The sequence below is a fragment of the Mobula hypostoma genome, chromosome 9 (genome assembly GCF_963921235.1).
Source record: "Mobula hypostoma chromosome 9, sMobHyp1.1, whole genome shotgun sequence".
NCBI lineage: Eukaryota > Metazoa > Chordata > Chondrichthyes > Myliobatiformes > Myliobatidae > Mobula > Mobula hypostoma.
In genome coordinates this window covers 69,710,981-69,722,994 of record NC_086105.1, presented here as the reverse complement: position 1 = coordinate 69,722,994, position 12,014 = coordinate 69,710,981, and the positions used below count along the sequence as shown (strand labels likewise).

The 12,014-nt window shown below is 43.7% G+C and overlaps 1 protein-coding gene across 2 annotated transcripts in view; it reads right to left on the bottom strand.

Annotated features, from left to right (window-relative positions):
• Positions 1-12,014, bottom strand: part of LOC134351276 (chemokine-like protein TAFA-2) — a 678,364-nt gene that overhangs the window by 495,279 nt on the left and 171,071 nt on the right. For both annotated transcript variants that reach the window (XM_063057345.1, XM_063057344.1), the window contains exon 3: positions 4,748-4,830. In XM_063057345.1, the coding sequence (XP_062913415.1) occupies positions 4,748-4,829 (82 nt within the window). In that variant the 5' untranslated portion in view covers position 4,830. The remainder of the gene's footprint in view (positions 1-4,747; positions 4,831-12,014) is intronic.

Below are 12,014 nucleotides of genomic sequence, written 5' to 3'. Positions count from 1 at the left end.
ATTCCCCCTCCCCTCCCCTCTATTCCATCCTCCCCCTCCCGTCTATTCCCCCTCCCCCTTCTATTCCACCAACCCCTCCCCTCTATTTTATCCTCCCCTCCCCTCTATTCCGTCCTCCCCTCCTCCTCTATTCCATCCTCCTCCTTCCCTCCCCTCTATTCCATCCTCCCCCTCCCCTCTATTCCGTCCTCCCCTCCCCTCTATTCCATCCTACCCCTCCCCTCTATTCCATCCTCCCCTCCTCCTCTATTCCATCCTCCTCCTTCCTTCCCCTCTATTCCATCCTTCCCCTCCCCTCTATTCCGTCCTCCCCTCTCCTCTATTCCATCCTCCCCCTCCCCTCTATTCCGTCCTCCCCTCTCCTCTATTCCATCCTCCCCCTCTCCTCTATTCCATCCTCCCCTCCCCCTCTATTCCATCCTCCCCTCCACTCTATTCCATCCTCCTCTCCTCCTCTATTCCATCCTCCTCCTCCCCTCCTCCTCTATTCCATCCTCCTCCTTCCTTCCCCTCTATTCCACCCTTCCCCTCCCCTCTATTCCCCCTCCCCTCCGCTCTATTCCATCCTCCCCCTCCCATCTATTCCCCCTCCCCTCCCCTCTATTCCATCCTCCCCTCCCGTCTATTCCCCCTCCCCCCCTTCTATTCCACCAACCCCTCCCCTCTATTTTATCCTCCCCTCCCCTCTATTCTGTCCTCCCCTCCTCTTCTATTCCATCCTCCTCCTTCCCTTCCCTCTATTCCATCCTCCCCTCCTCCTCTATTCCATCCTCCTCCTTCCTTCCCCTCTATTCCATCCTTCCCCTCCCCTCTATTCCGTCCTCCCCCTCCTCTATTCCATCCTCCCCCTCCCCTTCCCCTCTATTCCCCCTCCCCTCCCCTCTATTCCATCCTCCCCCTCCCCTCTATTCCAACCTCCTCCTTCCCTCCCATCTATTCCATCCTCCCCTCCCCTCTATTCCGTCCTCCCCTCTCCTCTATTCCATCCTCCCCCTCCCCTCTATTCCAACCTCCTCCTTCCCTCCCCTCTATTCCGTCCTCCCCTCTCCTCTATTCCATCCTCCCCCTCTCCTCTATTCCATCCTCCCCTCCCCTCTATTCCATCCTCCCCCTCCCCTTCCCCTCTATTCCCCCTCCCCTCCCCTCTATTCCATCCTCCCCTCCTCCTCTATTCCATCCTCCTCCTTCCTTCCCCTCTATTCCATCCTCCCCCTCTCCTCTATTCCATCCTCCCCCTCCCCTCTATTCCAACCTCCTCCTTCCCTCCCCTCTATTCCATCCTCCCCCTCCCCTTCCCCTCTATCCCCCTCCCCTCCCCTCTATTCCATCCTCCCCCTCCCCTCTATTCCATCCTCCCCTCCCCTCTATTCCATCCTCCTCCTTCCTTCCCCTCTATTCCATCCTTCCCCTCTCCTCTATTCCATCCTCCCCCTCTCCTCTATTCCATCCTCCCCCTCCCCTTCCCCTCTATTCCCCCTCCCCTTCCCCTCTATTCCCCCTCCCCTCCCCTCTATTCCATCCCCCTCCCCTTCCCCTCTATTCCCCCTCCCCTCCCCTCTATTCCATCCTCCCCCTCCCCTCTATTCCATCCTCCCCTCCCCTCTATTCCATCCTCCTCCTTCCTTCCCCTCTATTCCATCCTTCCCCTCTCCTCTATTCCATCCTCCCCCTCTCCTCTATTCCATCCTACCCCTCCCCTTCCCCTCTATTCCCCCTCCCCTTCCCCTCTATTCCCCCTCCCCTCCCCTCTATTCCATCCTTCCCCTCCCGTCTATTCCATCCTCCCCTCCCCTCTATTCCATCCTTCCCCTCCCGTCTATTCCATCCTCCCCTCCCCTCTATTCCATCCTCCCCCTCCCCTCTATTCCATCCTCCTCCTTTCCTTTCCCAGCAGACTCCATCATTGATTTAAGTTCATCAGTAGAACGATTAGTGGGAGTTTGTAAAGATTCCATTAACAATCGATTGGAGTTAGGACCTTGCAGCATGAAACAACGGCCAAGACAGATGTCCATAGTGCATTTCATGACTTGAAGAGCCTTGTAGATCTAAGGACCAACACATGGGAAATGGAATTAAACTTCTTAAAAAAATCATTTTCCACTAGCATGTGGTAGGGAGGACTAATTGTATTGATCCTCTGTATCCTATGATACCCGCCCTTTCACATGGCTACCATCAGGAAGGAGAGATCACCCAGGACATGCCGAAGGGCTTGTTTTTGTGCTATAAATCCCTTTGATTCTATGAAAGGTGGTCAACGTCACCCATTGTATCTGTGCTGGTACCCAGAGCAATTGCATTCCCCATAAATATTCCCTGTTCCTGTGTTCCCCAGGGATTCTGCCATCACAGTGGCCATTTTACAATTAACCCACCAACTTGCACATTCTTGGGGAGGTCTGAGGAATCTGAAGAAAAACTCATGAAGACACAGAAATACACGTAAAGGGCATAGAAGAGCACAACACAAAAATGGCCTTTTGGGTCACCATGTCTGCCAACTATGATGGTAATCCAGCTAATCCCACATGTCTGCACATCGTCTATATTCTTCCAAATGCCTCTTAGACTTTGTTGTTCTGTCTGCGTCCCATGGTATTATGCTCCAGAACCCAAGTTAAGGAAAAACCTTGCCTCCCAAATTTCCTTTAAACTTTCCTTCTCTGGCTTGATAGAGTTCTGCAAGATGATTAGAGTCATAGATGGAGTGGATATCCAGAAACTTTTTTCCCAGGGTGAAAGTGGCTAGTACAAGGGGAAATAATCTTATTGATTGGAGGGAAATAGAGCAGGGATGTCAGGTGGAAGATCCTTACACAGAGAGGAATGAGTTTGTGGAACACTCTGTGAAGGGAGACGATAGAGGCAGATGCACTAGTGACATTTAAGACAGCGGTCCCCAACCACCGGGCCGCAGAGCATGCGCTACAGGGCCACGAGGAAACGATATGATTTTGCGATATGAGACAGCTGCACCTTTCCTCATACCCTGTCACACCCACTGTTGAGCCATTACGCATGCGAGGTCATTACGCGTCATCCATGTCAGCGCGGGAAGGAGATCAACTCCTCGAGCTTGCAAATGCTGGCAGGCTGTAAAGTATGTTTGGCATAACATCTCTGCTGGTATTTTGGATCAAAGTCAAGGCTAAGTATCCTGAGATAGCCACAAAAGCACTGAAAACGTTGCTTCCATTTCCAACGTATCTCTGCGATGAATGCAACGAAAACTAAATTGCAGAATAGGCTGGACATAAGGAACCCCGTTCGAGTATCGCTGTCTCCCATCACCCCTCGATAGGACCATCTTGAGCCCAGGGCTCCCACTGATTCAGCGATATTGGTGCGTTGCAATGATTTTATATGTTCATACGGGGAAAATATGCGCTGTTTGTTCAATATCCAAACGTTACTTAAAATGTTATGATGCTATTGACTTATATAACCATATAACAATTACAGCATGGAAACAGGCCATCTCTGCCCTTCTAGTCCGTGCCAAACGTTACTCTCACCTAGTCCCACCGGTCTGCACTCAGCCCATAACCCTCCATTTCTTTCCTGTCCATATACCTATCCAATTTAACTTTAAATGATAATATCCAACCTGCTTCTGCCACTTCTACTGGAAGTTCATTCAACACTTACTTCAAGCTCCCCTGTCCTTACCTGATAATTGACTTATCACTGTATTTGTGCGAGGAAAATATGCGCTGTGTGTTTAATATCAAATTTGTTAGGTAAACACTTTTAGAAACGAAATTGAGTGTATTATCCACTTATCACCGATATTCCGGTCGTGATTAACAGCGCCCCCCCCACCCCCGAACAGAATCGCCAAAAACGATTTGTAGAAAAATAATTGGCACATACACGCATGCTCAAGTCACACATGCGCACTGGTGCCTGCGCAAGGCTTCATGGTCATTGTAGTCTTTCTCGGAGTAAGCACAACGTATTTGACTGCTACTCTTGTCCGTTGGCAACCCTACCCACGCACCCCCCCCCCGCCCCGGGTCGGCCGGTCCGCAAGAATATTGTCAATATGAAACCGGTCCGCGTGCAAAAAAGGTTGGGGATCCTTGATTTAAGAGACTCGTGGATGAAAGGAAAATGGAGGGCTATGTGGCAGTGAAGTGTTAGGTTGAACCTGGAGTAGGCTGAAAGATTACTGCGACTTTGTGAGCTGAAGAGCCTGTACTGAGCTGTAAGGGTCAATGTTCTATGTCCAATGTCATCATCCTTATTAGATTGTATTCAATATTAGAACGTAGAAAGCTCACATTTCCTGATCCCTGTTGTCCGATCCTTCAAAACTAGCAAAATAAATTGCCTATTTTTCTTTATGTTATTTACCTATAAAGTGCATTTGTGATGTAGCAACAAGAAAAGCAACTTAAAATCTTTCAATACAACATGCAGAGCTGTGTTAATCATTTATAGTCACGTTTCTTCTCTTTCCACACTCTCAGCAACCAGGCTCAAGATTATAGAGGGAAAGAAGTTAATTCATATGGCTAAGATGATTACATTCTGATCAATACAATCAAGACTATATTTGGACTTCAACAGATATTAAAGGCCTAACGCACTTCAATCTTGTCAAAAGCAAATTGAACCTTTTCTCAAATAGCTAGGTAACTTATCAGTTTGTAACCTCAGTATTTTCACGTATAGAGTGCCAGCAAAAGGCAGCAAAACTAATCAAAATCAACGAAAGTTGACAATGTGAAATATTCCATACCTTTATGAGGGTTTGCAGCTGATATCAATTTTCCCCAAAGGGTTATCACACATATGACAAATATCAGTGTCCTTTTAACCATCCTTGAAAAAAAAAGAGAAAGGTTATTGTTTACAGTCTGTTTTATCTCCTGTAGAAATTGATTATTAATAAATTATTCATTAATAGCAATAAATGCATATTCAACTACTCAATTTTAAAATTCTCATCCATGTTTGCCAACCTTGGATAATCAGAAAGCATCGGACTTAAAACTCATACGTACAAAATCTCCAAGAGCAGAGGCAAACTAAAGATGGAAAAACTTTAAAATGTAACAAAGACCCTCTAAGTCAGCAATAAGGAAAGCGAAGATAGACCATGAAAGTAAACGAGCACAAAATTTAAAAGCAACACACACAAAATGCTGGAGGAACTCAGCAGGCCAGGCAGCATCCATGGAAGAGAGTAAACAATTGACGTTTCAGGCCAAGATTCTCCATCAGGATTCCTGAAACACCGACTATTATTTTCCATAGATGCTGTCTGGCCTGCTGAGTTCCTTCAACGTTTTGCGTGTGTTGCTTGGATTTCCAGCACCTGCACGATTTCTTCTGTTTGTGTACCAAATAAAGACTGGTTGTAAAAGTTTTTATAATTATATGAAATGGAAATGGGTAGCTAAAGTGAACACAGATCATAGGTTCAGGGTGAAAGGTGAAATATTTAAGGGGAACATGAGAGGGATCTTTTTCACTCAGAAGTCACAGAATCATAAAGTACACACAGAAACAGATCCTTTGGCCCATCTAGTCCATGCTGAAACAATTAAAACTGCCTAGTCCCATCGACAGGAGGTGAGAGTGTGGAATGAGCTGCTAGAGCGGAAGTGGTAGATGCAAGTTTGATTGCAATATTTAAGAGAAATTTGGTTGGGTACATGGATAGAAGGGGTATGGAGGGTTATGGTCCAGGTGCCGGTCCATGGGACAAGCAGATTAATGGTTCGGCACAGACTAGACGGGCCGAACTTCCTGTTTCTGTGCTGTGGTGTTCTATGACTCTATGTCCCTTGGCAAGCAAGAAGGGGGAATTATCAAGAAGGCAAAGTTGGTTTTCATTGACAGAGGGATGGAATTTAACAACGGTGATGTTATGTTGCAAATGTACAGGGTACAGTACTTGTGAAGCCATCCCTAGGGCAGTTCTGTTCTCCTTACTTGATGAAAAATATGCAGGCTTTGGAGGCAATGCAGTGAAGATTCACCAGGATGATTCGAGATGAAGGAATTAGCCTATGAAGAGAGATTGAGTCGCCTTGGATTCAGAAGAATAAGAGAGAATTTTATAGAAACAAAAAAATTATGAAAGTATAGACAAGATGGACGCAGGAACTAGGGGACATAGACTCAAGATCTGGGGAATAGATTTAGGATGAAGATTAGGAGAAACTGCTTTTCCCAGAGAGTAGTAAATCTGTGGAATTCTCTATCCAGGGAAGTAGTAGAGGCTGCCTCAGTAAATATATTTATGACAGAGTTAGATAGATATCTGCATTTACTGGGGAATTAAGGGTTATGGGGGAAAGGCAAGTTGGTGAACCTGAGTCCACAGCCAGATCAGCCTTCATCTTTTTGAATGGTGGGCTAGGTTTGATGGACTACTCCTGCTATTTCTTAACTTCCGAAATCCCTCAGTGTCGATTCCTTTCCCATCTCTCAGATTTTGTTTCAGCTTCGAAGATCTCTCTACTTTTCCAATTCTGGACCTTGGCACATTTCCGTTTCTAGTTGCACTATTGTTGATGATCGTCACACTGAAGTTTTGCTCAGCCTCATCATCCTCTACCATTCCTTCCTCCTTTCAGATACTCTTTACTGCCTATTGTTTCAACTAGGCTGTATCCATCTTTTTCAGTTTCACTTCCTCCATTAAGCACAAACTGGTTTGCTGGGCACATCCCACAGTCCTACGACTAACAATACATAACATAGACAAGCAGGTATATTTCACCTCAAGCTGCCAATTAATCCATTTGACAGGTGGTATATATCACCGATATTCCCCTTTTGTCCTATACTCCCACAATTTTCCTTCAGAGATACAGTGTACAACAGGCCCTTTCCAGCCCAACGAGCCACTCTTCCCAGCAACCCATCTATTTAACCCTAGCCTCATCACAAGGCAATCTGCAAAGATCAATTGACCTACTAACTGGTCATTTAACAGTTAATGACCAGTTAACTATTAACCTGTCATTAATAGTTAATTACCAATAACTATTAATGGTATTGGTACTGCGAGAGGAAACCCACACAGTCAGGGGAAGAACGTGCAAACTCCACACAGACAGCACCGGAATTGAACTCCAAGCTCTGACACCCCGAGATGCTCATGCGTCGTACTAGCTGCTACACCACCATGGTGCCCACGGTAGCTTGTAAATTTAAATTACTTTTGTATTTCCCTTTTCCTGTCCTAACAAAGGATTTCAGGGTTGAAATATTGATTGATTCTCTCTCCACAGATGCTGCCCGACATAATGAGTATTCCCAGTATTTTCTGTTTTAATCTCCTCGATGTTGTTTGCTGTCAAATTTATTGTAATACTGTTTGCTGTGAAGTATCCTGGCATAGTTTAATGTATTAAAGGCACTATATAAATTTACTTTCAACATTGCAATAATATTGTACAACCTCTCTTCAATGGTAATACCACGAACAGTCAGTCAGCAACTTGTGAAATAAAGTAATACTAAAGTAACCATTGATTTATTCATTTAAAATTATCAGATTGACACAATTCAGAATCTGTTTATATCTAACACCAGGAGGTTAAAGAAAACTTTTGACAGTGATAAGTTTTCTCTAACTCTGTCAGATATTTGTATGTCCCTCCTATGAGCACATGGGTTTCCTCCGGGTGCTCCGGTTTCCTCCCACAGTCCAAAAACCTACAGGTGAGTAGGTTAATTGGTCATTGTAAATTGTCCTGTGATGAGGCTCGTCTTGAATAGGTGGGTTGTTGGTCCAGACAGGTCTGTTCCATGCTCTAATGCGACATAAAAATAAATAACATTTCTACTCTCTTCCTTTGAACAACACACCATCTAGCACATACAGCCGCAGGTGAGAATTCAAACCCGGAATTTAATGGGAAAGAAACTCAAGGGAAAAAACAGCATTTTTCATTAATCAAGTCTTGTTTGTGGCTGAGGAATAAGCTGGCATCTTTAAGCTAAGAAACCTAACACAAGTGATTTCAATCTTCCCCAAACACATAACACCGAGAGTGCCGGAGGAACATATTAATCAGTCCTTTGTTATCCAAAAGGAAACTCCAGTCACTTCTTCTACTCAAATTAATTATATACAAAATAACAGCTCTGTGGCCAGATCTCCCATGTTAAAAGATCTTACAAATGAAAATGTATCATATTCCTAAGCCAATATCATGGCTAAGACATCAATTAAAATTTGTTCTCTGATGACAGAAACTTCATATATTTAAATCATTGAATGCTTAATTTCCTTCCAGCATTGCATTACTTCACAGGAAAATTTAAATAATGTGTGCTGTCAACAGCCTTCTTTCCTTAGTGCCCCAGAGAGAATGGATTGAGAGAGTCTTTCAATGGGCTTCAAGTGAGGCAAAATATCAAGATCTTCTTCTGTTCTCTCAGCTGAGAAAAATAGGTGTCATGAAAGAGCAGGAGATCTCTCACAGTTTCCAGGGCAACATTAATACATTAACCGTGTCACTAATAAAGTTTAGATTAAATGGCTACGTAAATCATTTCAGATTGTGGGATCTAATTGTATACCAACTGAGTGCAATGTTGCAAAAGTGATTATATTTGCTTTTAGATCAGCGTGAGGTTGTGAAATGTGGCTTTATTTAGACTTGGGAGTCCTTGTGCAGGATTCCCTAAAGGTTCATTTGCAGGTTGGGTCTGTGGTGAGGAAGGCAAATGCAATGTTAGCATTCGTTTCAAGAGGACTAGAATATAAAAGCAGGGATGTAATGTTGAGGCTTTATAAGGCATTGGTGAGTTTTCACTTGGACTATTGTGAGCAATTTGCATGGTTTAGAGGAGGTTCATGAGAATGATTCCAGGATTGAAAGGCTTGTCATATGAGGAGCGTTTGATGGCTCTGTGCCTGTACTCACTGGAATCAGAAGAATGAGAGGAGATCTCATTGAAATCTACTGAATGTTGAAAGACTGAGATAGAGTGGATGTGGAGAGGATGTTTCCTATGTTGGGGAAGTCTAGGATTGGACGGCACAGCTTTAGAATAGAGGGACGTCCATTTAGAATGGAGATGAGGAGGAATTTCTTTAGCCAGTGAATGGTGAGTCTGTAGAATATGTTGCCACAAGTGGCTGTGGAGGCCAAGTCATTGGGTATATTTAAGACAGGGGTTAATATGTTCTTGATTAGTCAGAGCATGAATGGTTATAGGTAGAAGGCGTGTGATTGGGACTGAGAGGGAAATGGATCAACCATGATGAAATGTCGGAGTGGAATCGATGGGACTAATGGCCTAATTCTGCTCCTATACCTTATGGTTTTATGGTGAATACATGCCTACTTTCACCTTACCTATATCAAAGTCAATGCCAAGTTTATTGTCACACTGTCAGGTGCAATAAAAAATTTACTTGAGGCAGCATTACAGGCAGATAGCGTCGGATACACAACATTCACAAGAGAAACACAGATTAAAGTATACAAGAAAGAGCACACTAGAACTAAAGAGTCCACTGTAGTGCAACGTAGTCAAAATGTTGCTATGTTGTTTCAGCAATGTAGGGTGTTCAGGTTGGTTTTAGAACAAATGGTTGAAGGGAAGCTGCTGCTCTTGAACCTGGTGGTGTGGGACTTCAGGCTTCTGTACCTCCTGCCCGATGGGAGATGCTAGAGGTGGCATGTCTCAGATGGTGGGCATTTCTGATGATAGCTACAGTCTTCTTGCAGCAGCAATTCATGTAGATACTTCCAGTGGTAGGGGTAGATGTAGCAGTGATGTACTGAGCTGAGTTATCACTCTCTGCAGCCTCTTACTCTCCTGCATCATAATCGATAGAATGGCACAGTCTTCGAATTGGTGGAGCATGGTGGGAACTTATTCAACCACTTTTGGATATCCTAGCTCCTAATTGTGCTATCCAGACAATTCCTCTTCCATAGCTTTTTCCGCATAGTTCTGAAAATCATCTTCACTCGAGTCCTATCCAACTCCTAATTGAATCTGCTTCCACCATTCCTGGTGGCAATGAATTCCAGATTACTAGTACTACCTACAGAAAACCAATTTTATCCTTATAAAACCATAAGACATAGGAGCAGAATTAGGCCATTCAATCCATTAAGACTGCTCCACCATTCCATCATGGCTGATCTATTATACTTCTCAACACCATTCTCCTATCTTCTCTCCATAACCTTTGAAGCCCTGACTAATCAAGAACCTGTCAACCTCAGCTTTAAATATATCCAATATTTGCCCTCCAGTGCCACCTGTGGCAATGAATTTCACAGATTCACCACCGTCTGACTAAATAAATTCCTCCTCATCTCTGTTCTGAATGGACATCCCTCTATTCTGAGGCTGTGACCTCTGGTCCTGGACTCATAGGAAACGTCTGCTCCACATCCACTTTATCTAGGCCTTTCAATATTTGATAGGTTTCAATGAGAGTCTCCCCCCCCCCCCATTCTTCTAAACTCCAGCACGTACAGGCCCAAAGCCATACAACGTTCCTTATACATTAACCCTTTCATTCCTGGTATCATTCTTATGAACTGCCTCAGGACTATCTCCAATGTCAGCGCATCATTTGTCAGATACTGTGCCCAAAACTGCTCTCAATGCGTCTCCTTTGTATCTTCTATTGCAAATTTTAGATCTGTCACACTTGAAATATTCACTAGTGGAAGATTATCTTCTATCTACCTTACATAAACCAGCACTCTTGTCCCGAATCACCCCCTCATCCTTCCTTGCACCAAGAACTGAGCCAGTTTCCTCATTCCAAATTTGTCTTTGTAATCCCTCTTCCCCAGAACCACATCCATTAGATTGGACAGTAAATCAGAATCTGAATTAAGTTACTATCATTGACATATGTCATGAAATTTGTTGTTTTACACCAACGGTACAGTGCAATTTATAAAATATATGGATATATACATATATATCAAACGCAACAAGAAATATATATATATATAGTTAAATAGGGAGTGCAAAAGAGCAAAAGTAGTCAGGTAGTGTTCATGGGTTCATTGTCTGTTCAGAAATCTGATGCTGGAGGGGAAGACGCTGCTCCTAATACACTAAGTGTGTGTCTTCAGGCTCCGGAATCTCCTCCTTGATGGCAGCAATGAGAAGAAGACATGTCCGGGGTGGTGGGGGTCCTTAATGACTGACGGCGCCATTTTGAGCCATACCAGACTGTGATGCCACCAGTTAGAATGCCCTTCATAGCACCCCTGTAGAAATTAGCTGGAGTCCTTGGTGACATATTAAATTTCCTCAAACTCCTAATGAAATATAGTCGCTGGCATACCTTCTCCATTATTGCATCAAGAAAAATGGGGACTGAATCAATTAACCCCTCAGGCCATTAACACTTTTAGTCATCATGGTTGAAATGTGACTAAACTCCACCTTTGTTTCATATCTGCCATCTGCTGGAGAAACTCAATGCATTATGCATCATCTGTGGGAGGAAAGGAACTGTTGACATTTTGGATCAAGGTCCTGAATCAAAAAACTTGGATCACCACATATCCTTTGGTTAAAAAGTAATAATTTACCACATATTAATTGCTACGTGCGAACATTGTACCTCTAAGGTGTGCCCGTGTGTGGCTGCACAGTAACTGAAATGTTCCCGTGCACATAGCCTTTGTTACCACACAGCTGGAAATCCCTTTCATATAATACTAATATAATTTTGAAATTATGCCAAAATAATTTTGGAATCTGTTAGTATAATTGTGAAATGCCCTATAATTAATTGTGTTCATGAATATAATCCATAAATTTTATAAATAATAAATGTACCACAACCTTTATTTTGAAAGATTTTAGAGCTTCAACATATTTACAGTGTCAGTGTTTCAAGTTACAACACTGTTACAAATTGTAACAATAAACACAGAATGGAAGTCAGTAGCTCGTTGTTAATAAATCACCAGTCCACTGATCTCCAATGCAGTCTAGCCCAGAGGTTTCCAATGTGGTCCACAGACCCTTCAGTTAATGGTAGGGTCCATGGC